Genomic DNA, 26,748 nt, shown 5'->3' on the forward strand with positions numbered 1-26,748 from the left:
TGCTCACATGGAGCCTAGGTGTTGAGGGCTTAGACTCTGGAGCCCAGCTGCTGGAATGTGGGCCCTGCAGCTGTTACTGTTGAGCTGTGTGTCTGGAGCCCTTCCCTTAGCCTTTCCTGAATCTCATTCTCCATTTGTTAAATGACGTCATTAATAAGGCAAATGATTTTGTCGCTAAATGCCAGTGGAAACTTTCTAATAGTCATAACTGTCACAAGGTCTGATGACCTCACAGTTATTTTGCCCTTAACGGATGCCATAAAATGCCCGAAAAGCTTTCCCTGGGTCGACTCACTTCATTACAACTCCCTGAGGGAATACCATTGTTAATGTCTTATGTGGTCTGTGTACTATGAAATATCCACCACCATCTCTGATGGATTCCAGCGCACCTTGTTTCACTTGAGTCTGTCCAGTCTTTAGAGTTAACAGAGGAACCCTAGTTACTGATTCCAGACTTTGACCTCATCAAAAATTAACAGCAGCCAATTTGCATTCTTCTGGGTTATATATTGTTTGCCAGATATTCAGAATTATTGTGTGCCTCTGGGCAGAGAACTCACAGTTCAGAATATCTTTTTTTTTTCCCTTTAGTACAGGGTCTTGCTCTGTCACCCAGGCTGGAGTGCAGTAGTATGATCATAGCTTACTGCAGCCTCCACTTCCTGGGTTCAAGTGATCCTCCCACCTCAGCCTCCCAGGAGCTGGGACTACAGGCACAAATCACCATGCCCAAATATATATATATATTTTTCAATCTCCTATTTCTTTCCTCTCTCTTGTTTTGGAAGTTACTCAGCAAGCTACATCTGTCTAATTGGATATGTATGTCCATATCCTGTTAGAATCAAGTATTTCAGAGTATAAGCATGATAGTAATAAAGCTCGCAATATTATCATTAAGCCACTTACTTTGGAGATCCCATGATGAACCCAAAATCTCCCCTATTGCTGACCCTGGAGACCTGTTAAGTCTAGGTGAAATAATATCAAGATTTAGACTGATCTTTTTTTTCCCAATCTCTTTGCCTCTGAGTAACCATTCTTCAAATTCAGAACCACACTCAGGGTAAAATATAAGTAAGGGCTATTTATTTTTTTGCCACTGTTCTGGCATCTGTAGACAATACAGTTTATTTAATTTCAGGTTTTCACAGTTATATACAGTCATACCTCGGAGATATGTGGGTTCGCTTCCACAGACCATCATAGTAAAGTGAATCATACAAATTTTTTGGTTTCCTAGTGCATATAAAAGTTATGTTGGCTGGATGAGGTGGCTGTCACCTGTAATCCCAGTGCTTTGAGAAGCTGAGGTAGGAGGATCACTTGAGTCTAGGAGTTTGAGACCAGCCTGGGCAACTATAGCAAGACCCCATCTCTACAAAAAAAAAGTTTTACATCAGTCAGGTGTGGTGGAGTAGCTGTAGTTCTAGCTATTCAGGAGGCTGAGGCAGGTGGATTGCTTGAGCCCAGGAGTTCAAGGCTGCAGTAAGCTATGATTGTGCCACTGCATTCCAGCCTGGGTGACAGAGTAATACCGTGTCTCAAAAAAAAAAAAAAAAAAAAATGCTGAGCGTGGTGGTTCATGCCTATAATCCCAGCACTTTGGGAGGCCAAGGTGGGTGGTGGATCACCTGAGGTCAAGAGTTCAAGACCAGCCTGTCCAACATGGTGAAACCCCATTCTCTACTAAAAATATAAAAATTAGCCAGGTGTGGTGGAGCACACCTACAATCCCAGCTACTCGGGAGGCTGAGGCAGGAGAATCACTTGAACGCGGGAGGTGGAGGCTGCAGTGAGTTGAGATTGTGCCACGGCACTCCAGCCTAGGCAACAGAGCAATACTCCATCTTAAAAAAAAAAAAAAAAAAGTTTATAGTCTATTGTGTGCAGTAGCATTATGTCTAAAAAACAAAGGATGCACCTTAATTGTAAAATACTTTGCTTAAAAATGCTGACAGAGAAACAAAGTGAGTATGTGTTATTGGAAAAATGGTGCTAGTAGACTTCATCAGTGGAGGATTGCCATAAACCTTCAATTTGTAATAAAAATAAAACCCCACACGTTATCTGCAAAGCACAATAAAATGAAGTATGTTATATGTTGATTTTCAGGAATTAGAGGAAAATGAGAGTATTGTTGTCATCGGAAATAAGAGGATTGTTTTGCCAAGCTACTGAAAAAAAAAACTTTCATTCCTTTGTCAACTGCAAGAATGGTAATATTTGACAAGAAAAACCCAACTTGTCAAATACTATGATTCTTGCAGTTGACAAAGGAATGAAAAGTTAATAGCATATGTGAGGCTGGACACGGTGGCTCACATCTGTAATCCCAACACTTTGGGAGGCCAAGGCGGGTGGATCACCTGAGGTCAGGAGTTGGAGGCCAACCTGACCAATGTGGCAAAACCCCATCTCTACAAAAAATACAAAAATTAGCCAGGCATGGTGGCAGGCACCTATAATCCCAGCTACTGGGGAGGCTGAGACATGAGAATAGCTTGAACCCGGGAGGTGGAGGTTGCAGTGAGCTGTGAGATTGCAACACTGCATTCCAGCCTGGGCAACAGAGGGTGACTCCGTCTCAGAAAAAAAAAAAAAAAAAAAAGTATATATGAGCATTTAACAAGGCTATAGGTTTTGATTTTAAGCCCTGAAAACCCCCAGGTTTAGTTTCATTGGGAATTTGTATTCAAACATGTCTCTGCTCTGGATCCATAGGTGGCACAATTTTGCCAGTTTTTGATGCATAAATGGTGACAGTATCCTTTAACAAAATTCCTAAAGTAGTCTTTTAAAAAAATAATTCTGAAAATCTGGCCAATGAAACAGGACTCGGAAGAAAATACTACCCATTGAAATTGGAAAGCCTGTTTTCAATTTGGGGTCTGCTTTTTTTTTTTTTTTTTAATTGCTTTAAGAGATTAAGGATTTTAGACACAAACACGTCATAAAGTGTTTTTAGATTTGCATGAACCTACTGTGGTTTAGTATAAATAAACCCCTAACATGACTTTTACAGATGCCTGTGAGGGTATCTTGGGGGTTTCTACACTGCCTACCCCAAACCTGACTTCAGTCAGAGCCAACAGGGCCCCATGTAGGCAAAGGCTATGTCATTAATTCTCAAATGAGATTTGTCCAAGCGGGAAATGCACTTCTAGTGCAGTAGTTTTAGGCCAGCCTTTTTCAGAGCCTCAGGCTCTGCCTGTCACCTTGAAGACATCCATGTGGGTCCCCTCAGGGCTTCTCTTTGCCATACAAATAAAATGATTGCTCCCACCAATGTTTGCGTCCATGGGAGAGGAGGTAGGAGCAGCAGTACTTGTCCTGTGTGTGGGAGACACTTGAAGGGCTCAGTGGGAATTGTCAGCAGCAGGGAACAGAACAGGTGGTGAGAAGAGTCATTCCACTGAGTTTCTGGGCCTTTGACTCTTTGAAACTTCCTTCTCCTCTATCCAACCTCCCTCTCCAGAAAAAAAAAAATAATTTAAAAATGGAATCAGTATAATCAGTGAAGTAGCTGTATTCCAGTGAACAAGCAGCCTGCCCTTGCATCTGCATGCATGCAGCCTTGGCGTTTTCTCTAGAAAAAAAAGAGGTTCTACCTCGTGCATGAATACAGGTGGAGGCCAAGACCAGCATTAACAAAGGCTGTGTGTGTTTGCCATGGAGCTTGGGAGGGCTAACGGTCATTTTACTTCTGCCTCAGACCATCACACTTTGTCCCCAGAACAAAGCCAAGAGTCCTTGGTCAATGAAAGTGTGTAAATATCCTCACACTTCCCCTAGTAGTTCGTTTTTAGGCTGTAATCATGTGGTAAAGAAAAGAACCTAACTTCTTAAAATCTTTCCCTTTTTGGATGTAGATTGAAATTTTTATTTTAAACACAATGGCCCTAATGTCTAAATCTAATGTTAGTAATTAATCCCTAGTGCTTTAAGGATCTTCTGTTTATAGGCAGTTATTTTATGGAGCTGGTCTCTGTGAGAGGCAGACTGCCAGGAGGGGTTGAGATTTCCTTTAACCAGGATTCTTAGTTCTGAGTGGCTCTAGTGAATAACATTAACAATGAATGATTCTCTGGCCGGGCACTCACGCCGGTAATCCCAGCACTTTGGGAGGCCGAGACGGGTGGATCACTTGAGGTCAGGAGTTCGAGATCAGCCTGGCCAACATGGTGAAACCACGTCTCTACTAAAAATACAAAAATTAGCCGGGCGTGGTGGCAGGCGCCTGTAATCCCAGCTACTTGGTAGGCTGAGGCAGGAGAATTGCTTGAACCTGGGAGGCGGAGGTTGCACTGAGCCCACAGTGCGCCACTGCACTACAGTCTGGATGACAAGCAAAGCTCAATCTCAAAACAATAATAATTTTTAAAGTAATGATTATCTTAACCATTCTTAAATCCTTCTGTCTAGTAGGAATCTTATTCATGGGAGTGTCTGGAAAAGGGACAAAGAGAGGCTATTGAGATTTTTTTAAAGCCTCGATTTGGGATGTCTGAACACAGTTAGTAACAACTCCAAAGCCATTTAAAATTCATCTTTTTTTCTACCACCGGACTGAGATTTTCAGTTTTATTCCAAGGTTCCAATCATACAGATGTGAATCAAACCCTGTTGGGCCAAACGGGATCTCCTTTGTTGGCGGATAATTTCAAGTGCTCACAGAGACTCTCCGTTTTTTTTTTAAATACCTGGACTTAATTGTTTAAACTGGAGTCCGGACCAAAACATCTCTGACCTCGGGGGTCTTCCTTTGGTCAGGAAGAGGGGAGGGGGCAATTGGACCCCTTTCCCTCTGCGGCTGCAGAGTCCCATTTTCCTCTGGGGACATTTGCTTTTTCCCTTGGGGAAGACAGTATGGATTCTAGTTCTGCGGACTCTTTTACTTAGCTTTGAAACCCAAGCAAGTTACTTGGTTTGTGCCTCTTATTTTACTCTAATGCAATGAATAAAAAGAGTCCCAGCCTTCGCCCTAAGGGAGCAGGAGCGCCTGCGATGACCCCTTTCCAAGTCCTCAGGGCGAATCCGCCAAATGCGCGAGCTGGGTAGCCCACCCCTCTCAGCTGCTGGCCGGAAGCGGAAGTGCGCGTCCGTCGCCTCGCCGTTTCCCATAGCTGTCGCCTGCAGCTGAGAAAGGGTTGCTGTCCCAGCAGGCCAGGCCCAGGTGCGCCCCGCTAGTCAGGCCGTCGGAATCGGGAGGGAAGGGGTCAAGGGCACAGTGCGCAGCCCCGGCTGCTCCAGACCTTGCTTGCAGCTTCCCGCCCCAGCCTCCGGCTATCGCGGCGTTTCTTCTCAGAGCCCCCCGGCTTTGGTTCCTCCCGGCACTGCTGGGCTTGGGGCTGCCATTCTGGGCATTGGTCCCCGGGAGGAGGCAAGTGGGTTCATGTGGTCAGAGCGCGTCGGCGGGGCCTTTTCTCCGCTTTCTGTACCCTTCTCTTTAAACGTCCTCCCCAGTAGGAGACTATTTTTTCTCAAGAAAATGCTCTCTCGTACCTCACTTTCCGTTGTTAGAAGGCATATCTTGGGATGTGCATTATTGGTTTGCGGAGATCGTCTCTTTTTTTTCCCTCTGTTATGTGGATGCACCCTAGTGCCTGATACGCATTTGAGTTCCCATCTGAGTGGGCTTGTGCATGTTTATTCGTATTTGTGGACTTAGGTCTTCAAGGTTTATTTTTGAAAGTCAAGTTGTTGGGTCAAAGCATAAATGAATGTGTAATTCCTAGGTATGACCAGATCCCCCTCTATGGGACTTGTGCTTTTTTGAGCCCTTGGGGTGTGTTTTGTATGCAGCAAGCAGCAGACCTTAGTTTTCAGTTTACCTGTAGTTTCTTTTGGATGTTTACATATTGACATATCATTTATGAATAAGAACTTTGTTCTCCCTTTATAATCCTATTATGACCCACTCCTCCCCCACAAATTTACTGCCCTGCCTACGACCTCCGAAACATTAGGAGCAATCCTTGCTGCCTTCTCAGAATGAAAGCTTTCAGCTTGTCACTACTTACATGTTTGCTATGTGTTTTTGATAGATTAAAGACATTCCCTTCTGTAACAGCTTTATTGACATAAAATCATATATTTCATCTCATTTAAAGTGTATAAATCAGTGGTTTTTAGTATATTGAGTTGTGCAACCATGACTACAATCTAACTCTAGAACATTTTCATTGCCCCAAAAGAGAATCCCATACTCATCACCAGTTACTCCCCCATTCCACTGGCAACCACTAAAGAGACTTTGTATCTCTCTGGATCTGCCTATTCTAGACATTTCATATAAATGGAATCATGAAATGGAAATCATAAACTATGTAGTCCTTTGCAACTAGCTGCTTTCAGTTAGCATAATGATTTCAAGGTTATTTTGTAGCATGCATTGCTACTTCATTCCTGTCTTCTTATATTAATAAGAAAAATAAAACGAAATAGTGGTAAAGTGTTGGGGTGGCGAAAATTTTTGGGGGTAGTATGGAGAGATAATGGGCGATGTTTCTCAGGGCTACTTCTAGTGGGATTCGGGGCGGCATGGGAACCTAGAGTGGGAGTGATTAAGCTGAAGGAAGATTTTGTGGTAAGGGGTGATATTGTGGGGTTGTTAGAAGAAACATTTGTCATGTAGAATTATTGGTGATGGCCTGGATATGGTTTTGTATGAATTGAAAAACTAAACGGAGTAAGAGAAGGAGAAAAACAGGTATTAAAGGACTAAGAATTGGGAGGACATCTAATTAGGGAGTGCCTAAGGGGGTTCAGCGTAATTCCCTGCTTGGTTGGCAAGTTTTTGGGCTCTATCCTTGAGTTTTTTTATGTTGTCATACAACAGGTTAGACTGAGTTAGGTAAAAACAACACTCTTCATTTAAGAATATACAGATGTCATCCTTTTTCAGCAGTAAGTCAAGGCCTCAGCAGTTTTGGAGGACAACTGCAGCTAGAGTCAACTTGGGCCTGGAGGACTGATAAAGTTTGTGATATGACTGTGATGCTAGCAGAGAATTCATTAGAGAGACTATGGAAGGTCCTGACAGAGGTTGAAATGCCTGCTATTCCAGTACCGAGAGCAATAGTGGAGGCAGAAAGTCTTAAACTGACAAGGGAATTAGTGGAATAACTCTTTTTGTTGTGTTGGTGTCATGAGGGGAACAGGGAGCTCTTCAGTCCTATTTGCAAATTGCATTTTGAGAGTAAGGAAAACTAGTGTGCATGTGCCTGTCCAATTAGCAGGTAGACACATGTAGGTAGAGGATACACAGAGGAAAAAGAGACCTTGTGCGAGGCAAAACTGGAGATGCAAAGTAAAAAGATGAGGAGTGCTGAAAGGGGTGTCTTGTACTTAGGCTCCTAGGGATCCAGCTAGGGCGGCAGCCGTCAGAGGTTGTAATGGGGACTGATGAGGTAATTGCGTAGAGGGGGAGGTTCGATTTTCATGGTGTATGAGAAAACATCGAGTATCTACAAGCAACCTTTCACTGTTATTTTCAGGGCTGGGTATAAGTAAGCAAGAAGAGGGCCTGGGAGAAGAGTCTGACGAGCAAGGGGAAGGTAGCCAAGGATGGAGTGAAATACAGGGTAAGTGTCTTCCTAAGCAATAATTACTGCTAATGTTTTTAAGTTTGCCACTACTGATAGAGGGCTTGTCTGTAATACAGAGCTGGAAGGCTCCAATTGTTTCAGTGATGTGTGTAGTTGGGCTTTGGAGATGAAGAGTAAAGGAACATCGAGAAGGTGAAAGGTTACCAAGGGGAATTCCAGTGGGTCTTTGCTGAGAGATACATAAAGGAGCGGCCACAGGAATAGTAGTTTGTGTTGTGAGAGGTCTAAATATGGGGGGAGTAGAGTTGATATAAGGAGAAAGGTTTTAGGTCTTTAAGAACACAGGCTAAGGGAGAAGGGGGAATGGAGGGCAGAAGCTTGCCCATAGTGAAGGAGGCAAGCCCAGAGAAAAGAGAGAGTAGAGACATGGAGAGAAGGGGTGGGGGCTTCTTGTCCCCCAGAAAAGCAGAGAAGGGGTAGAGACACAGAAGGGGCTGGGGGGTTCTTGCACCCCAGAAAAGTGGAGAAGCGGTAGAGATATGGAGAGAAGGGTTCAGGGGTTCTTGACCCCCAGAAAAGCGGAGAAGGGTAGACACATGGAGAGAAGGGGGTCGGGGGTTCTTGCCCCCAGAAAAGCAGTACTTGCCACTAAGGGTGAAGGACCAAGGCAGGCATCCGCACGTGGTCAGACACCTCTGAAATGTGGGTGAATAATCAGGCAGGCATCCCCACATGATTAAACACCAAGGGAAGACTGTCTTCCCGAGTCCATGACCAGCGCCAGAGTTTTGGGTCCGCGGATAAAACGCGTCTCCTGTCTATGAGAAAAGGAAAGGAACTGAAATTAAGAGAAGGGAGAGATTGAAGTGTGGCACCAAGATTGAAAGGAGAAAGAGGTTGAGGGATAGTAAGAGAGGCTGGAGAAGAGAGTAAAAACAGGCCACTTACCTGATTTAAAATTGGATTGATGTTCCTTGGCTGGTCGGTCTGAGGACCTGAGGTCATAGGTGGATCTTTCTCACAGAGCAAAGAGCAGGAGGACAGGGGATTGATCTCCTAAGGGAGGTCCCCAGATCTGAGTCACGGCACCAAATCTACCTCTGTCACCAGGCTAGAGTGCAGTGGCGCAATCTCGGCTCACTGCAACCTCTGCCTCCCGGGTTCAAGTAATTCTCCTGCCTCAGCCTCCCAAGTAGCTGGGATTACAGGCATGCTCCACCACATCCGGCTAATTTTTGTATTTTTAGTAGAGACTTGGTTTCACCATGTTGGCCAGAGTGGTCTGGATCTCCTGACCTTGTGATGCGCCCACCTTGGCTTCCCAAAGTGCTGGGACTACAGGCGTGAGCCACCGTGCCTAGCCTCATTCCTTTTTTTAATGAGACAAGGTCTTGCTCTGTCACCCAGGCTGGAGTGCTGTGGTGCCCTCGACCTCCCTATAGCTCGGCCTTCCACCTCAGCCTCCCGAGTAGGTAGGACCACAGGTGTGGGCCACCAAGCCTGGCTATTTTTTAAATTTTTGGTAGAGATGAGATCTCACTGTGTTACCAGGCTGGTCTGAACTCCTGGGTTAATGTCATCCATCCACTACGGCCTCCCTAAGTGCTGAGGATTACAGGCATGAGTCACCATGCCTGGCCTTCATTTTCTATTATCAAATGATAGTCCATTGTATGGATATGTCACATTTTCATTTATCCGTTCATCAGTAGATAGACATTTGGGTTGTTTCTCCTTTTTGGCTAATATGAATAATGCTGCTGTGAATATTTCTCTTGGGTATATACCTAGGAGTGGAATGCCTTGTTCATGAGACGAACTTTTATGTTTAATATTCTGGTGAAATGCTAGGCTGTTTGCCAACGTGGCAGCACCACTTCCCACTTCACTCCTCTCCACAAAAAAACAAGAGAATTTCTCCACATCCTCATCCACACTTGTCTTTTTAATTACACTCACCTTAATGTGTTAAGTGGTATCTTAATGTGGTTTTGATTTGCATTTCCCTGGTGTCTAATGATGTTCAGCATCTTTTCATGTGCAGTTGACCTTTTTATCTTTAGAAAAGTATACATTCAGATCATTTGCCCATCTTTGAATTGTGTTTTCAAAAGTCAGCTGAGGCTGGGCGTGGTGGCTCACGCCTGTAATCCCAGCACTTTGGGAGGCCCAGGCGGGCGGATCATGAGGTCAGCAGATCAAGACCATCCTGGCTAACACGGTGAAACCCCGTCTCTACTAAAAATACAAAAACATAGCTGGGTGTGGTGGCACGCGTCTGTAGTCCCAGCTACTTGGGAGGCTGAGGCAGGAGAATCGCCTGAACCCGGCGAGGTTGCAGTGAGCAGAGATCGCACCACTGCACTCCAGCCTGGGAAACAGACCAAGAGTGTCTCAAAAAAAATAAAAATAAAAAAAAATAAGCTGGCTGAATTAAATTCAGCCTGAAAGTTTTCAGGCTGAAAAAATTTATTTTTGAAATCATTATGTGATACTGGTTTTTATCACTTTGAGTTGATCATACAATTTTTCTTTTGCTCTATTAATGAAGCAAATTATATTAATTGATTTTCTAATAGCAAGCATCTCTTGCATTCCTCTGGTAAACCTAACTTAATTCTGTTGTATATATTTCCTATTTATTGACATTTTTTGTTTGGACTTATTTTCCTTAGAATATCTGAATCTATGTTGAAATTTGCCTGTAATTTTGTTTACTTAAAGTGCCCTTGTCATGTTTGATATCAGTATGCCAATCTCAAAGAATATTCTTCCTTTTATACTCTTAATCACTGTAATCCCTTTGATAAGTTAAACTGTTTTGTGAAATTAGTTTAAAAGTGACCATATTTTTTTTCCTTGTAATATTGTAAACTGCTGTTAATAGAATAACCAAAGGCAAACATAACATTTTGAACCATACACAATTCTGGGGTTTGCATAAAGGCTATATTAAATAAAACCGTCCAAATACCCAACTCTTACCTATAGAGTGGATAAGTTATCTATACCTGATATAATGCAAACATTAGTGATGAATTACATTGAAGTGTAGTTTAAGTAACCAGAGTCTTCATAAATATGCCTAATCTCTGGAAGATTTTCATCCAGACTGGAATTCTTTCTTCTTTGAGTGGCATAACTGACTGATAAAGCCTTTGAGCATGGTGTTTTTTGGTGAAAACCTAAATAATCTAGTTTTGTTTTCTGTTTTAAAAGAATATCTGGGCAGTGAGTTAAGCTGGGAAGACCTAGCACCTTGCTGACGGGATCAGTCTAGATTCTTCTTTTATATTTTTTAAATTGTGGTAAAATACCTAAAGCCAAATTTGCCATTTTAATCATTTTTAAATGTACAAGTCAGTGGCATTCATTGCTTTCACAGTGTTACTCAACCATCACCAGCTAGTTATTTTTATTGTAATTTCTACACAGTCAGTTTTGGTAAGTTGTATTTCTGTAGGAATCAATTTATTTCCTGAAAGTTTTGAATTTGATTAAAGTTATTCATGTCTTGTTTAATCTCTGCAACATTTGTAGTTGTGTTTTTCTCCTTTTTTCTTTGAAGAATTTTGCCCAATTTTTTTCCTAGTAGTTTTCAAAGAACCAGTTTGTAGCTTGAGTGATACTGTTGTTTTCTAGTTCATCATCGTATTTTCTGCTCTTCCTGTTCCAGCTGCTTAAGTTAATTTTTAAGTTCACTTCTTTTCTAATATAAACATATAAAGCTTATTTTTTTCCTAAGGACCAGTTTAGCTACATTCTACAAGTTGTGGTACTTAGAACTAATCAATAATCATAGTATTATGTATTTTCTAATTCAATTCTTTTATAAAAGCATAAGTTATTTGGAAGTGTGATGTTTTCTGAATTCCAAATGTGTTACTTTTTTCTGTTTGCTTGAAAAACATGAAACCACTAATATTCAACCATATTTTAAAACTACCAAAACACCCATTTCATATAGTTCAATGTAATCTCGTTATTAACTTACAACTTAATTACATTGTAATTAAGACATGTCAGAGAACATGTTTGTATACCAAATCTTTTTCTAATTTTTAATTTTTGTGGGCACATAGTAGGTATATATATTTAAGGGGCCCATGAGATGTTTTATATACCAAATTTTGAAAGGTTTAAGACTGGCTTTACAGTATATTCACCATACAGTATGGTCAGTTTTTATAAACACTTCATGTGTGCTTCAAGAATCTATGTATACTCCATACATTCAGTAGTGTCCCTCAGTGTGCTAGATTAAGCATAGTCATTGTGTTGTTGAAATCTTCATATCCTTTTTTTCATATGATCTTTCTATTGCTGAGCAGTGTTTGAAAGTCTTATAGTGATGATGATTTGTGTTATTTATCCTTTAATTGTGCTAGCTTCTGCTTTATAAGTTTTATGAGACTAGAATTTTATATCTTCCTAATTGGTACTTTACATCCTCATGTCATTACCTCTAATAGTGCCTTTTGTCGCAAAATCTATGAAATTAATTTAGCAAACAAACTTTATTTTGGTTAATATTCACCTGGTATATCTTTCTTATTTTTGAGACTCAATTTTTATGTGTTGTTGTGGATTTTAGTGCATCTAATGAAATAACATAGAGCTGGTTTATCTTAATCTACCAGGACAGTCTGTTTTTAAACTGCAGAATTTAGCCCATTTGTACACTTACTGTTATTGATACAGTCAGACATTTTTTACCATCTTACATTTTACATTGTGCTTTTCATTTGACCTATTTTTTTTTGTTTCATTTCCCTTATTTTTCTTACCTTTGGAATTGAGATTTTTTTTTTAACCTAATTCCATTTTCTCTTCTAGACTGTGAGTTAAACTCACTATGTCCATCCTTTGAATTGTTACCCTAGCTATTTTATCATGCATACTTACAGTCTAAAGCTAATCAATACTGTGAGTCCCCAGTGGAAGAATACAAGGAACATACAACTCAATCACCTCCTTCCCAATTTATATATTATTTAGTATTAGGATTGAGCTTATTTTTCCATCTCACAAATTTGGTATTGTTACCATTTTATATAATAAAGGTTTGCTTAATTTTATCCATTTTACCTTTGTTCATTCTACTTAACATTTTGGGTCTTCCAATTCCTATCTCCTGAAGTACTTTTAAGTTACTTCTGTGATGGTCTTTTTTGATGGGTAAGTTGTCTCAGGTCTTTATTTTAAAATGCCTTTATTTAACTCTCCATGTATTTTTTCTTAAGCTTTTAATCATGAAAATTTTTAATTCTCCACAAAAGTAGAATAGTACAGTTGTCTCTCATATCCATGGGGGGACTGGTTCCAGGACCCCCACATGGCTTCCAAATTCCAGTCACAAATTCCTTATATAAAATAGCATTGGATTTGCATAGAACCTACACACATCCTCCCATAGATGCTATGTTTTCCCTCCCATTTACTTTAAGTCATCCCTAGATTACTTACAGTACCTAGTACAATAAGTGTTATGTAAGTGGTTGGTTGGTTTTTTGTTTTTTTTTTAAGAGATGGGGTCTCATTCTGTTGCTCAGGCTGGAGTACGGTGGTGTGATCATAGCTCACTGCAGCCTGAAACTCCTGGACTCAAGTTATCCTCCCACCTCAGCCTCCCAAGTAGCTGGGACCACAGGCATGCGCCACCACGCCTGGATAATTTAAAATATATTCATATTTTTGTAGAGACAGGGTGCTGCTTTATTGCCCAGGCTAGTCTCAAACTCCTGGCTTCAAGGCATCCTCCTGCCTCAGCTTTCCAAAGTGCTGGGATTACTGGTGTGAGCCACCGTGCCGGGCTATAAATAGTTATGCTGTATTGTTTAAGGAATAATGACAAGGGGGAAGGTCTACATGTTCAGTACAGACACAAGCATTCATCTTTTTTTTCCCACATATTTTTGATCTGTGGTCGAGTAGCCAACAGATACAGAGGGCTGACTGTATAATGAATTCTCATGTCCTTAACACCCAGCTTTGACAGTTACCAATATTTTGCACATCTTGCATCATCTAGCGCTGAGCTGTCCAATACAATAGCCACTAGCCTCGTGTGGCTATTGAAGTTTAAATGCTCATTTCAAGTATTCAGTAGCTATCCGTACATGATTAGTGGTTACTGTATTAGATACTGCAAATAAATATTGAATAATGCTGGGTTTTCCCCCCAGATTTGTTTTTAAAGCAAATTCCAGACATCCTGTCATTTCATCAGTATATTACTAACTGTGCATCTCTAGTTGGTTCATCACCACTACTCCATTATCCCACGTAACAAAGTCTGACGTTCCCTGATTGGCTACAGCTAACCTGTGTGTTAGCTATGTCTTACACATGGTACACTGTATATTTGTGTTTCACAATTTCTTAAACTGTGCCTTCCTCAATTTACTTAGAACTTTGTATATAAGATTTTTTCTCAAGACCTGACTTAAAGTTGATTTTCCAGAGATAGGTCGATTTGCTTGCACTAGTTGCTTGGGGACATTGCCACTTAGGACCCTCTTTAAGTGAAATTATTCTCTTGAGGTTGTTTGAACTACAGAAATGAATTTGGACTGAAATCTAAAAGAGAGCACTTGTGTATACAAATCCTCAAGAGAGATTTGCTTTTTATTATACCTGATGGGTACAGTTCCTTGCTTCACGCTTTCATATGGAAATTTTACTTTCTTTTTAAAAAACTGTTCACTATGGATTTTCAGTCATACCTAGGAATAGAGTGCTATAAAGCCACTATGTACCTACCATCCAGCTTCAATGATTGTCACCATTTTGCCATTCTTATTACATCTGTTCTCTCCCTTGCTTCGTTTCATCATTGAGCTTTCTTTTCCTTTTTTTTTTTTTTTTTGAGATGGAGTCTCGCTCTGTCTCCCAGGCTGAGGTGCAGTGGCATGATCTCAGCTCACTGCAACTTCTGCCTCCCAGGTTCAAGCAATTCTCCTGCCTCACCCTCCCGAGTAGCTGGGGTTACAGGCACCTGCCACCACACCTGGCTAATTTTTGTATTTTTAGTAGAGAAAGGGTTTCACCATGAGGTCTTGAACCTCCTGACCTCAAGCAATCCACCCACCTTGGCCTCCCAAAGTGCTGAGATTACAGGCGTGAGCCACCACACCCTGCCAGTTTTGTTTTTCTGAAGCATGGTTTTCCAGCTTTATTGAGGTATAATTGACAAATAATACAAATTATATATGTTTAAGGTGTACAACATAATGTTTTGATCTACCTGTCCATTCTGAAATGATCATCACAGTCAAGCTAATTAATATCCATCCCCTCGCTTACTTTTGTAAGATGCACTCTCTTGGAAAATTATTAACTATAGTCACCAAGCCATACATCAGGTCTCCAAAACTCAGCCCTCTTATAACAGCAAATACATACCCATTGACCAACATCTCCCCATTTCCCTTGCCCCTTGGTAATCACCTTTCTAATGCTTCTAGGAGTTTGACTTTTTTAGATTCCATGTAAGTGAGGTCATGCAGTATTTGTCTATGTCCGCCTTATTTTACTTAGCATGATGTTCTCCAGGTTTCCTTCTAAGACTGAATAACCCACTGCGTGTATATATATGACATTTTCTTTACGCATTCAGCAATCGACAAACACGTTGTTTCCATATAGCAGCTATTATAAATAATGCTGCAATGAATATGAGGTCACAGATACCTCTTTAAGATATTGATTTTCACTTCCTTTGGTTATATACCCAGTAGCAGGATTGCTGGATCATATGGTAGTTCTATTTTTTAATATTTTGAGGCACCTCCACTACTGCTTTGCATAATGGCTGTACCAATTTTCACTTCTACCAACGATGTATAAGGGTTCCCTTTCTCCACATCCAACACTTGTTATCCTTTGACTTTTTGATAATATCTATTATAACAAGTGTGAGGTAGCAGCCAACTATGGTTTTGATTGGTACTTCCCTAATAATGTGATGTTGGGCACTTTTTCATATACCTACTGGCCATTTTTATTTCTTCTTTGGAAAAATGTCTATTTAGATCCTTTACCCATTTTTAATTCCATTTTTTTCTATCGAACTGTATGAATTTCTTAAATATTTTAAATATTGTGCAGATTCTTTCTCCCATTCCATAAGGTTGCTTTTTCATTTTGTTCATTATTTCCTTTGCTGTGCAGAAACTTTTTAGTTTGATGTAGTTTCACTTGATTATTTTTGCCTTTCTTGCCTGTGCTTTTGGTGTCAACCCTTTAAAAAAAAATTTGTCAAAATTAATATCAAAGAGCTTTTCCCCTGTTCTAGAAGTTTTGTGATCTCAGGTCTTACATTTAAGTCTTTAATCCATTTTGAGTTGATTTTTGTTTGTAGTTTAAGGATCTAATTTCACTTTTTCACATGTGGATATCTAGTTTTCCTTACAGTATTTACTGAAGAGACCGTCCTCTCCCCATTGCTTATTCTTGGCATCTTTGTCCAAGATTAGTTGACCATACATGCCAGGGTGTATTTCTGGGCTTCCTATTCTGTTACATTTGCCTCTGTTTTTATGCCAGTCCCATACTATTTTCATTACGGTACCTTTGTAATATATTTGAAATCAGGAAGTGTGGTGCCTCCAGTATTGTTCAAGATTGCTTTAGCTATTTGGAGTTTTTGTGTTTCCATATGAATTTTAGGATTGTTTTTCTATTTCTGTAAAAAAAATCATTGGAATTTCATAGGAATTGCATTAATTTGTAGATCACGTTTCATAGTGTGACATTTGACAATATTGATTCTTCCAATCCATGAACACTGGGTGGCTTCCCATTTGTTTGTGTCTTCTACTTTCACCAGTGTTTTAGAATTTTCAGTGTTGAGATCATCTCCTTGGTTAAATTTATTGTCAGTATTTTACTCTTTTTGATATTATTATAAGTGAAATTATTTTCATAGTTTTTTTTCAGATTGTTTGTTAGAAATACATTTAATTTTTGTATGTTGATTTTTTTTACCCTGCATTACTGGATTTACATGTTAGTTTTAACATTTTTTCATGGTGTCTTTAGGGTTTTCTAGATACAATATCATGTCATCTACAAACAGATAATTTTACTTCTTTTCCAACGTAGATGCCTTTTGTTTTCTTGCATAATTGTTCTGGCTAGAACTTCAGCGTATGTTGAATAGAAGTGGTGAGGATGGGCATCTTTGCCTTGTTCCCAATCTTAGAGGAAAAGCTTTCAATTTTTTATAATTGGCTGTAAGCTGTGGTTTTGTCACCTATGGCCTTTACTGGTGCTGAAGTACTTTCCTTCTGTAACTAATTCGTTGAGGGTTTTTATCACAGAAGAATGCTGAATTTTACCAAGTGCTTTTCTTCATCTATTCTAATGATCATATAGTTTTTATCCCTCATTCTGTCGATGTGATGTATCACATTGATTTTGCATATCTTGAACTATCCTGAATTTCTGGGATAAATCCCACTTGATCATGGCGTATGGTCCTTTTAATGTACTGTTGAATTTGGTTTGCTAGTATTTTATTGAGGAGTTTTGCATCTATTTTCAGTAGGGATATTGGCTTGTAGTTTTTTGCTCTTACAGTGTTTTTGTCTGGCTTTGGTATCAGTGTAATGCTGACCTCATAAAATGAGTTTAATGAGGAGTTTGGTTGGGCTCCTTTTCCATTTTTTTGGAAGAGTTTGAGAAGGATTCTTTAAATGTTTGGTAGAATTCAACAGTGAAGCCACCAAGTCCTGGGCTTTTCTTTGATGGAAGATTTTTCCTCACTGATTTAATCTCCTTACTCATTATTGATCTTGTCAGGTTTTCTATTTATGATTCAGTCTTAGCAGATTATATATTTCTAGGAATTTATTCATTTCTTCTAGGTTATCCATTTTTTTGGCATATAATTTTTCATTATGGTCTCATGATCCTTTATATTTCTGTGGTTATCAGTTGTAATGCCTTCTCTTTCATTTCTATTTTTACTTCGGTCTTGTCTATTTTAATCTTAAGTAGTCTGGCTAAAGGTTTTTGTTGGTTTATCTTTTCATACAACCAACATTCAGTTTCATCGATCTTTTCTATTGTCTTCCTAGTCTCTCATTTATTTCTGCTGCGATCTTTATTATTATTTCCTTCCTTGTACTGACTTTGGGCTTAGCTGCTGCTTTTTCTAGTAACTTGAGGTGTAACGTTAAGCTGGTATAAGATCTTTCCTACTCACCCTTGCTCTCTTTGGTTTCCATTTACGTGGAATGTCTTTTCCCATCTTTTTACTTTTGGGCTACGTGCATTCTTAAAGCTATAGTGAGCTTCTTGTAGGCAGCATATACCTTAGGTCTTTCTTTTTTAATCCAGTCAGCCACTATGTGTTTTGACTAGAGAACTTAATCCATTTACTTTTTTGTTTAAGGAGATAGGGTTTCTGTTACCCAGGCTGGAGTGCAGTGGCAGTGGCATGATCATACTCCCACTACTCCCAGATGCAAGCAATCCTCCCACCCTAGCCCACCAAGTAGCTGGGACTACTGGCAGATGCCACTGTACCCAAATAATTTTTTAAAATTGTTTTCTGTAGAGATGCGGTCTTGCTGTGTTGCCTAGGCTGGTCTCAAACTCCTGCTCTCAAGTGATCCTCCCGCCTCAGCCTCCTGAGTACATTTATATTTAAAGTAATTATTGATGGGTAAGTACTTACTGTTGCCTTTTTGTTCATTCTTCTGTGGCTGTTGTACAGATGTTTTGTTCCTTTCTTCCTCCCTTCTTGTCTTCCTTTGTGATTTGATGACTTTCTGTAGTGATATGCTTTGATTTCTTTCTCTTTTCTACATAATATAGGTTCTTGCTTTGTGGCTACTATGAAGCTTAAAACATCCTGTAGTTTTAATAGTCTGTTTTAAGCTGTTAACAGCTTAGCTTTGATTGCATACAAACAATTTATACTCTTACTTCCATTTCCCACATTTTATGTTTTTGATGTCACAATTTACATCTTTCTATATTGTGTATTAACAAATTATTATAACTTTTTAGTATTTTTATCTTTTAATCTTTTATACTAGAGTTATAAGTTATTTAGATACCACTGTTACAGTATTAGGGTAATCTGGATTGAGTATATAATTACCTTTACCCCAGTGGGTTTTATAATTTCATATGGTTTCATGTTACTAAGTGTCCTTTCTTTTAAGCTGAAGAATTTACTATTTCCTATAAATCAGCTCCATTACTGATGAAGCCCCTCATCTTTTGTTTGTCCAAGGAAGTTTTTATCTCTCCTTCATTTCTGAAGGCCATTTTTGGCAGGTAAAACATTCTTGGTTGGCAGTACAGTCATGCACTGTGTAAAGACATTTTGGTCAGTGATGGACCACATATGTGACAGTGGTCTCATAACATTTTAATAGTGCTAAAAAATTCCAATCACCTAATGACATAGCCAGTGTAACATTGTAAAGCACATCACTCACATGTCTGTCATTTAAACCTGCTGCACTGCCAGTCATGTAACAGTAGTAAATATGGTTATGTACAGTAGATTATATACAGTACATAATAATGAATAGTAATAAGTGACCACATTACTGGTTTATATATTTTTATACTATTTATTGTTATTTTAGAAAGTATTCCTTCTACTTACTAAAAAAGAAAAGTTAACTCAAAAACAAGGCTCAAGCAGATGCTTCAGAAGACATTCTAGAAGGCATTGTCACCATGGGAGATGTCAGCTCCGTGCATGTTATTGCCCCTGAATACCTTAAGTGGGACACGATAGAAGGTGTAAGACAGTGATACTCAAGATCCTAACCCTATTTAGGCCTAGATTAATGCGTATGTGTCTTCATTTACAACAAAAAAGTTTAAATAGTAAAATCAGGGGCAGACAAACAGGGCCTGGAAGGTAGGCTACTGAGTTAAGAAGACAGAGTCCTAGCTCTGCTATAAGATTTGCAGCACTAGATTTTGATGACTTCACATATACAGCTAAGTGTACTAAATGTTGTTCTGGAATGTCACCCTTTTATTATGAAATGCAAATATGCTCACCTTTATGGTCCTTATGAGTTACTCGTTATTGTTCTAAGTAATTTCGGGATATTAACTCAGCCCAACTCTATGAAATTGGTCCCATTCTAACAATGAGGAACGTGAGGGTGTGATATAAGATATTCCAAACTCATCTTGAAGATTTCTTGGTCTGTACTAGACTCAGCTATTTCTCCAGTGAGTCCTGGTTTCTGTCACGGGTAAATGATATTCAGAGACAGTTTTGCACTTTAGAGGCTCATTCCTCCTGAGCTGTTAGCAGTCATAAGCCTTTTTAGTGGTTCAGGCTAGAAAAAAGTCCAACAAGAAAAAATGAAAAATGCATACTATATTTCTAATTTGAGGATATACTGTGTTCTTGGATAAGGAGGCAAATTGTAACTACACTCTATGTGTACGTTGTTACCCTTTAGTAAGAAGAAGCTTCCCAGCCTGCTAGTGTTGAATATCTAGCAGGCCTAGACTCTAATGGCTTCTGTCTTCTCCTCTAGCTCTGCCTGCTTAGGACTCTGCCCAGCCAGGAAGGAAACCTACAGGAGGAAGAATGGCTGCAGGGTGGCTGACAACCTGGTCACAGGTACACAAGAAATTTCTCTATTTCCAAAAGCACACTGCCATTCCTGAAAAGAACACATCTCTTGCCCCTGACCTGAAGCTTCACAGCCCAATCTGAGCTGGCTTCATCTTCCGCAGCTCCCAGGCTGCTTCATGTGGAAGAGGGAATCCCTGGGAAAGGCTTCTGTTCCCACATTTGTTAACTTTCTCCAGATATTCTTCCATATTTTTGAGTATGAATTCCATACTTTAGTGAGTGCTGTAAAGAAAGACTTTTACTAGGAAAATTATTTATCATTTCTCAAGTGTTTCTTGCATTCCTACAGTATGCCCTGTCTATACTGGATCTGAATAAGACGAAAAGAGTGCTCACAACCTAATTGTGCAAAGATCAAGCCAACCATATTTTAGAAAAGCTGTTTTGACCATGACCCTGAATGAGATGGCCCAGGGAGTAGGATTTAAAGAGAGTTCTGAGAACTCAGCTTTAAGGCAAATTAATAGAAGGCCTCTGATGCATGTCTGAGCTTCCAGTGCCCTGAGTCTCCTCTCCAGTCCTGTCAGCCTCACCCACCATTCTCCTGGTACATTGTCAAAAATGGTCATCGGCTGAGCCAGAATATGTATGTGATGTTTTAGAACTCAGTGACCTTCCAGGAAGTGGCAGTGGACTTTTCCCAGGAGGAGTGGGCATTGCTGGACCCTGCTCAAAAAAATCTATACAAAGATGTGATGCTGGAGAACTTTAGGAACCTGGCCTCAGTAGGTAAGGCTGGCCTCATTCCTTCATTTGTTTATGTAGCAAATAGTTCTTAAGCACATATTGTGTTCCAGAATCTGTGAAAAGAATGGCAATACAGTGGTTAACCCCAAAATGAATGGTCCCTGCCCTTGAGGGGGCAGTCCAGTGGCTTCCCATGAAAATGCACTGATTTCATTTTCTCTATCACTAATAGCGTAAGGTAATTTGCAATCTGTGTCTGATCTTGTGTATAGGTTTCAAGGGTCACTTCCATATAGGGCATGGACTATGCTCTTTGGTTCTTGTGAAAGAAAGAGCTCAGCTCTGATTGTTTTGTTGTTCCTAAAGCTGCACTTGACTATTTTAATAATCCTTTAGTTAAAGCCAAAGTATGGCAATCAGTTTTGTGGAATATTTAATTCTCACACATTTCTCCCACATCCTTGCTTTCTGCGTGAGCAGGGTATCAGCTCTGCAGACACAGTCTGATCTCCAAGGTGGACCAAGAACAGCTGAAGACAGATGAAAGAGGAATTCTACAAGGTGACTGTGCAGGTGAGCCTTGGGCAGAACAGAGTGCAGCCTTGGCCAGTGAGGGTTAGTACATTTGGGAATGTCACTCAGTGAAGGAAAAGAAATCTGAGGCCATGACATGAGCTTCCTTCCTGTTGCACCATCTGTCCAATCATTCATACGTTCATTTGGTCTCCAAGAAAGAAGTTTTAATTCCTCTTTAAATGTAATGTCTCCATGAATGCTTTTTGTTTAGTTCTCCCTATTTTCCAGATAATACTGTCTTATTTCCCAACCTCCACAATCCTTTCTAACTAAAATACCTCCCATTTCTAGTGCTTGTTCCTATCACTGGTGAATCACTGGTTGTGTCTTCTTTCTTACATTTCTCTACTTAGAAGATATTATTTGAAAACAAATCCATAGGGTCTCCCTCCCTTTTTCTTTCATCCCAACCTTTTCTCCCAATAATTATAAAAATTTTCCTGTGCTATTTCAGACTGGGAAACTCAACTTAAATCAAAAGATATAATTGCTATGCAGAACATTCCTGGGGGAAAAACATCCAATGGCATAAACATGGTAAGACTTACTAGGAAGTATTCCTGGTCTTTGTAGTAGAAGTCTGGGAATCTGAATGAGTTAAAACATCAGCACCCAAAGCAGGGGTAAGAATTCAGGCACCAAGCTTTCACCAGAAAGCTGTCTCAGGAGAGTTTGATTTTCATGAAATTGGAGAAATCTGTAAGCCTAGGTTAACACTTGCTGGCTCACAGAGAATAACCACAAGTAAACATCTACGTAAATATGATTTTAGAGTTAAGTATTTAGTACATAATTCATTCATTCTTCACTCAGTATTAGAAAAACTGTATTAAAGAAGCCCTTTGCTGGGAAGGAATAGAGCCTTAGACAGAGGAGTGAGCTTATTCAACTTGAAAAAGCTAATAGGGCAAAAGTCATATGCACGTACTGAAAATGGTACACATGTCAGTCATGATCATGTGCTTCCTATATATGGCAGAATCCTCATGGAAGAGAATTCCTGTGAATAAGGTGAAAGTGAAAAAGCCTTTAGTCACCACTTACTCCCTTTTCAACAGGCAGAAAATCAACCTGGTGAGCACTCCCTGGAGTGTAACCATTGTGGGAAATTCAGAAAGAACACTCGCTTTATTTGTACAAGATATTGCAAGGGAGAGAAATGCTATAAATATACAAAGTATAGCAAAGTCTTCAACCATCCCTCAACTCTTAGGAGTCATGTGAGCATTCACATTGGAGAGAAAACTCTTGAATTTGCTGATTGTAGAAAAGCTTTCAATCAAGAGTCATCCCTCAGGAAACACTTAAGAACTCCCACAGGACAGAAGTTTCAGGAGTATGAGCAATGTGATATGTCCTTCAGCCTACACTCTTCCTGCTCAGTACGTGAGCAAATACCTACTGGAGAGAAAGGTGATGAATGCAGTGACTATGGCAAAATATCTCCCCTTAGTGTCCACACAAAAACTGGTAGTGTGGAGGAGGGTTTGGAATGTAATGAACATGAGAAAACTTTCACTGACCCTTTGTCCCTTCAGAACTGTGTCAGAACTCACTCTGGAGAGATGCCCTATGAATGCAGTGACTGTGGGAAAGCCTTCATTTTTCAGTCTTCCCTTAAGAAACACATGAGATCTCATACTGGAGAGAAGCCTTATGAGTGTGCTCACTGTGGAAAATCCTTTAGCCAGAGCTCTCATCTGAATGTGCACAAAAGAACTCACACTGGAGAGAAACCCTATGACTGTAAGGAATGTGGGAAGGCTTTCACTGTTCCTTCATCCCTTCAGAAACATGTGAGAACCCACACTGGAGAGAAACCCTATGAATGCAGTGACTGTGGAAAAGCCTTCATCGATCAGTCATCCCTTAAGAAACACACACGCTCTCACACTGGAGAGAAGCCTTATGAGTGTAACCAGTGTGGAAAGTCCTTCAGCACAGGCTCTTACCTTATTGTGCACAAGAGAACTCACACTGGTGAGAAAACCTATGAGTGTAAAGAATGTGGGAAGGCCTTTAGGAATTCCTCTTGCCTGAGGGTACACGTGAGAACTCACACTGGAGAGAAGCCTTATAAATGTATTCAGTGTGAAAAAGCCTTTAGCACAAGCACTAACCTTATAATGCACAAGCGAATCCACAATGGCCAGAAACTCCATGAATGAAATGACTACAGGAAAGTGTTTGTTGCCCCTCATGCCTCCTTTCTCACTTTAGAACATACATTGGAGAGAAGCCCTGTTATGGTCACCTGGAAACAGCCTTCTGGCCCAACTCTGGATGTCTGTTATACTGGGACAAACCTTATAAATGTTATAGCTGTGATTGTTTTTATCAGTGAGTATTTCATTCTTGTATGTGTCACAACTGTAGATCCTATGAATATTTTAGTTATCTTTTCAGTTTAATTGCATTGTGAACAGAATACATGGTCTTCAATATGTAGATTCTGTGTGACACAGATTTGAAGATAATTGCTGGACACTGACTGATGTACTGTGGCAGACAGAACTAGTTGCTGTCTCAATATCCATTCCTCCCTTCTTTCTTAAAGTAATAAAATTTACCATTTAGTTCAAGCTGGCAATGTGGACAGTTTTCACCCAGCTTCCCTTACAGCTGTGAGCAGCCAAATATGTTCACATCCCTAGCCCATGCAAAGTAGGCAGAAGTCACTGGATACAGCTTCTAAGGAAGCTCATGGAAATGGGAGTATCTCATCTGGTGTTTTTTTCTTAACTATTTGCCCTTTGTCTTGTCCCTTATTTCCTAGAAAATATATACACCAAGAGGAGGACAGAGAAAGGATACTAAATGAAGCAACAGGGGAGATACAATATTATCTGGTTGCACTAATCCTGTGCTGCTTATCTCTGGATTTCATGTTACATGAGAAAAATTAACTGCCACGTGGTTTAAACCACTCTTGTGAGAAGTTCCTCTTTCAGCTGATTTCAGTCCCAACTGTTACATCTAATATATGGTCAAGTTTTAGGAATCGTTCAAATATGGTTGAAAAATTGTGTTTTCTGAGGCAGAAGGATCACTTAAGCCTAGGAGCTTGAAATCAGCTGAGGCAACACAGTGAGACCCCATCTCTACCAAAAAAGGAATAATTAGGTCTTGCTGTGTTGCCCAGGCTGGAGTGCAGTGGTGTGATCTCAGCTCAATGCAACCTCCGCCTTCTGAGTTCAAGTGATTCTCGTGTCTCATCCTCCCAAGTAGCTGGGATTACAGGCACATGCCACCACGCCTAGCTACTTTTTTGTATTTTTAGTAGAGGTGGGGTTTCGCCATGTTGGCCAGGCTGGTTTTGAACTCCTGATCTCAAGTGATCTGCCTGCCTTGGCCTCCCAGAGTGCTAGGATTACAAGTGTGAGTCACCACCCCCAGCCAAATTGTTTTCTTTAAAAATCTCTTCTCTCTAGGCCAGGTGCAGTGGTGCATGTCTGGGAGCCCAAGGCGGGCAGATCACTTGAGCTTACCAGTTCAAGACCAAGCCCAGCCAATGAGCCGAAACTCCATCTCTACGAAAAACAAAACAAAAAAAAGTTAGCCAGGTATGGTATTGTGTACCTGTAGTCCCAGCTACTCAGTAGGCTGAGGTGAGAGGATCACCTGAGCCCAGGAGGCAGAGGTAGCAGTGAGCCGAGGTCATGCCACTGCATTCCCGCCCAGGCCACAGCAAGACCGTGTCTCAGGGAAAAAAAAAAAAAAACGCTCCTTTTTTGGGGGGCACTGTAATTGGGTACATATAAGTTTACTCATTTTATGTTTCTGGCAAATTGTGCTATTAGTGACCATACTTTTCCCCTAATAACTAACGTTCATTAATTTACTATAAATGTGAGCTACTGACCTAGAAATACCATTTTCTCAACCTGTAAGGACAACCAGGAGCAACTTACTTTTTCTCAGCGTTACATCAGTTATACTGTTGCTTGCAATAACATTCAGCAGGTATGGTCATCTTTACATCCCACAACTTGTCCTCTCTATTGATGTCTTTATGAGTTCTTTCGTAAGACAGACGTGAATGTTTGTTGGGGAATAGACCCAAACATTCAGGCTAACCACCTGAAGTTTCTAGGGGTTCAATTGTCTGGCGCTTGTCAAGATATTCCCTCTAAGGTGAAAGGAGAATTGCTGCAATTTGTACTGCTAACCACAAACAGCACAATGCTTGGTCGGTTTTTTTGGTTTCTGGAGGCACTATATTGACACATATGACCCATCTGCAGATGACTATATTAGTGAAGTTTCTACCCTACAGAAAAGAAGCAATATGACAACACTTGGAGAATTTAGAAAAAGAACACATTCTCGGCCAGACATGGTGGCTCACGCCTGTAATCCCAGCACTTTGGGAGGCCAAGGCAGGCGGATCACCTGAGGTTGGGAGTTCGAGACCAGCCTGGCCAACATGGAGAAACCCCATCTCTACCAAAAATACAAAATTAGCTGGGCATGGTGGTGCATGCCTGTAACCCCAGCTACTTGGGAGGCTGAGGCAGGAGAATCGCTTGAACCCGGGAGGCAGAGGTTGCAGTGGGCCAAGATCGGACCGTTGCACTCCAGCCTGGGCAACAAGAGTGAAACTCCATTTCAAAAAATAAACAAAAACATTCTGGCAATATATGAGGGCAGGATAACAAACTCAGACAAGGACAGAATGAAGCCTGAAAACCTTCAAAAATAATTTACGAAATAGAAGGAAACTGGGGTTTTTTTTGTTTTTTTTTTGAGATGGAGTCTCGCTCTGTTGCCAGGCTGGAGTGCAGTGGCGCGATCTCAGCTCATTGCAAACCTTCGCCTCCTGGGTTCAAGTGATTCTCCTGCCTCAGCCTCCGGAGTAGCTGGGACTACAGGCAAGGGCCACCACACCCAGCTAGTTAGAGATGGGGTTTCACCATGTTGGCCAGGATGGTCTCGATCTCTTGACCTCGTGATCTGCCCACCTCAGCCTCCCAAAGTGCTGGGATTACAGGTGTGAGCCACCATGCCTGGCCGGAACTGGGTATTTTTTTTAAAAAGAAACCATCATGTCGCATTTAAATTTATCCAGAAATGCAAAGTTGGTTTTACATTAGAAAAATCAATAAATACAATTCACTTTTAAAATAGGCTTATTACTCATTCACTCATACTAATAATTACTAGGCACCTAGAATGAATGAGGCAGTGTTCAAAGCATTTAATGCATTATTGAAAAAATAGGATAATCTCAGTAGATACAGAAAAAGCCATAAAGAGGTATTACTGAGAAAAATCTTTCAAAATATGATAAACGTATTAAAAAAT

The 26,748-nt window shown here is 40.4% G+C and overlaps 1 protein-coding gene across 16 annotated transcripts in view; it reads left to right on the top strand.

Annotated features, from left to right (window-relative positions):
* The window catches only part of ZNF177 (zinc finger protein 177), a 57,834-nt gene extending 33,808 nt beyond the window's left edge, over window positions 1-24,026 (top strand). For 6 of the 16 annotated variants that reach the window (XM_063700968.1, XM_055371797.2, XM_063700969.1 and 3 more), the window contains 7 exons: window positions 7,503-7,589; window positions 18,118-18,225; window positions 20,081-20,166; window positions 20,784-20,910; window positions 21,349-21,441; window positions 21,899-21,981; window positions 22,503-24,026. In XM_063700968.1, coding sequence (XP_063557038.1) covers window positions 20,134-20,166; window positions 20,784-20,910; window positions 21,349-21,441; window positions 21,899-21,981; window positions 22,503-23,612 — 1,446 coding nt within the window. In that variant the 5' untranslated portion in view covers window positions 7,503-7,589; window positions 18,118-18,225; window positions 20,081-20,133 and the 3' untranslated portion in view covers window positions 23,613-24,026. Of the gene's footprint in view, window positions 1-6; window positions 5,180-7,502; window positions 7,590-18,117; window positions 18,226-20,080; window positions 20,167-20,783; window positions 20,911-21,348; window positions 21,442-21,898; window positions 21,982-22,502 lie in introns of those variants that run through there. The other 10 variants (XM_063700973.1, XM_055371800.1, XM_019016447.4 and 7 more) reach the window with 5 other exon arrangements.
* The last annotated feature ends 2,722 nt before the right edge of the window (window positions 24,027-26,748 follow it).

Source organism: Gorilla gorilla, chromosome 20 (genome assembly GCF_029281585.2).
Source record: "Gorilla gorilla gorilla isolate KB3781 chromosome 20, NHGRI_mGorGor1-v2.1_pri, whole genome shotgun sequence".
In the NCBI taxonomy this organism is placed as follows: domain Eukaryota; kingdom Metazoa; phylum Chordata; class Mammalia; order Primates; family Hominidae; genus Gorilla; species Gorilla gorilla.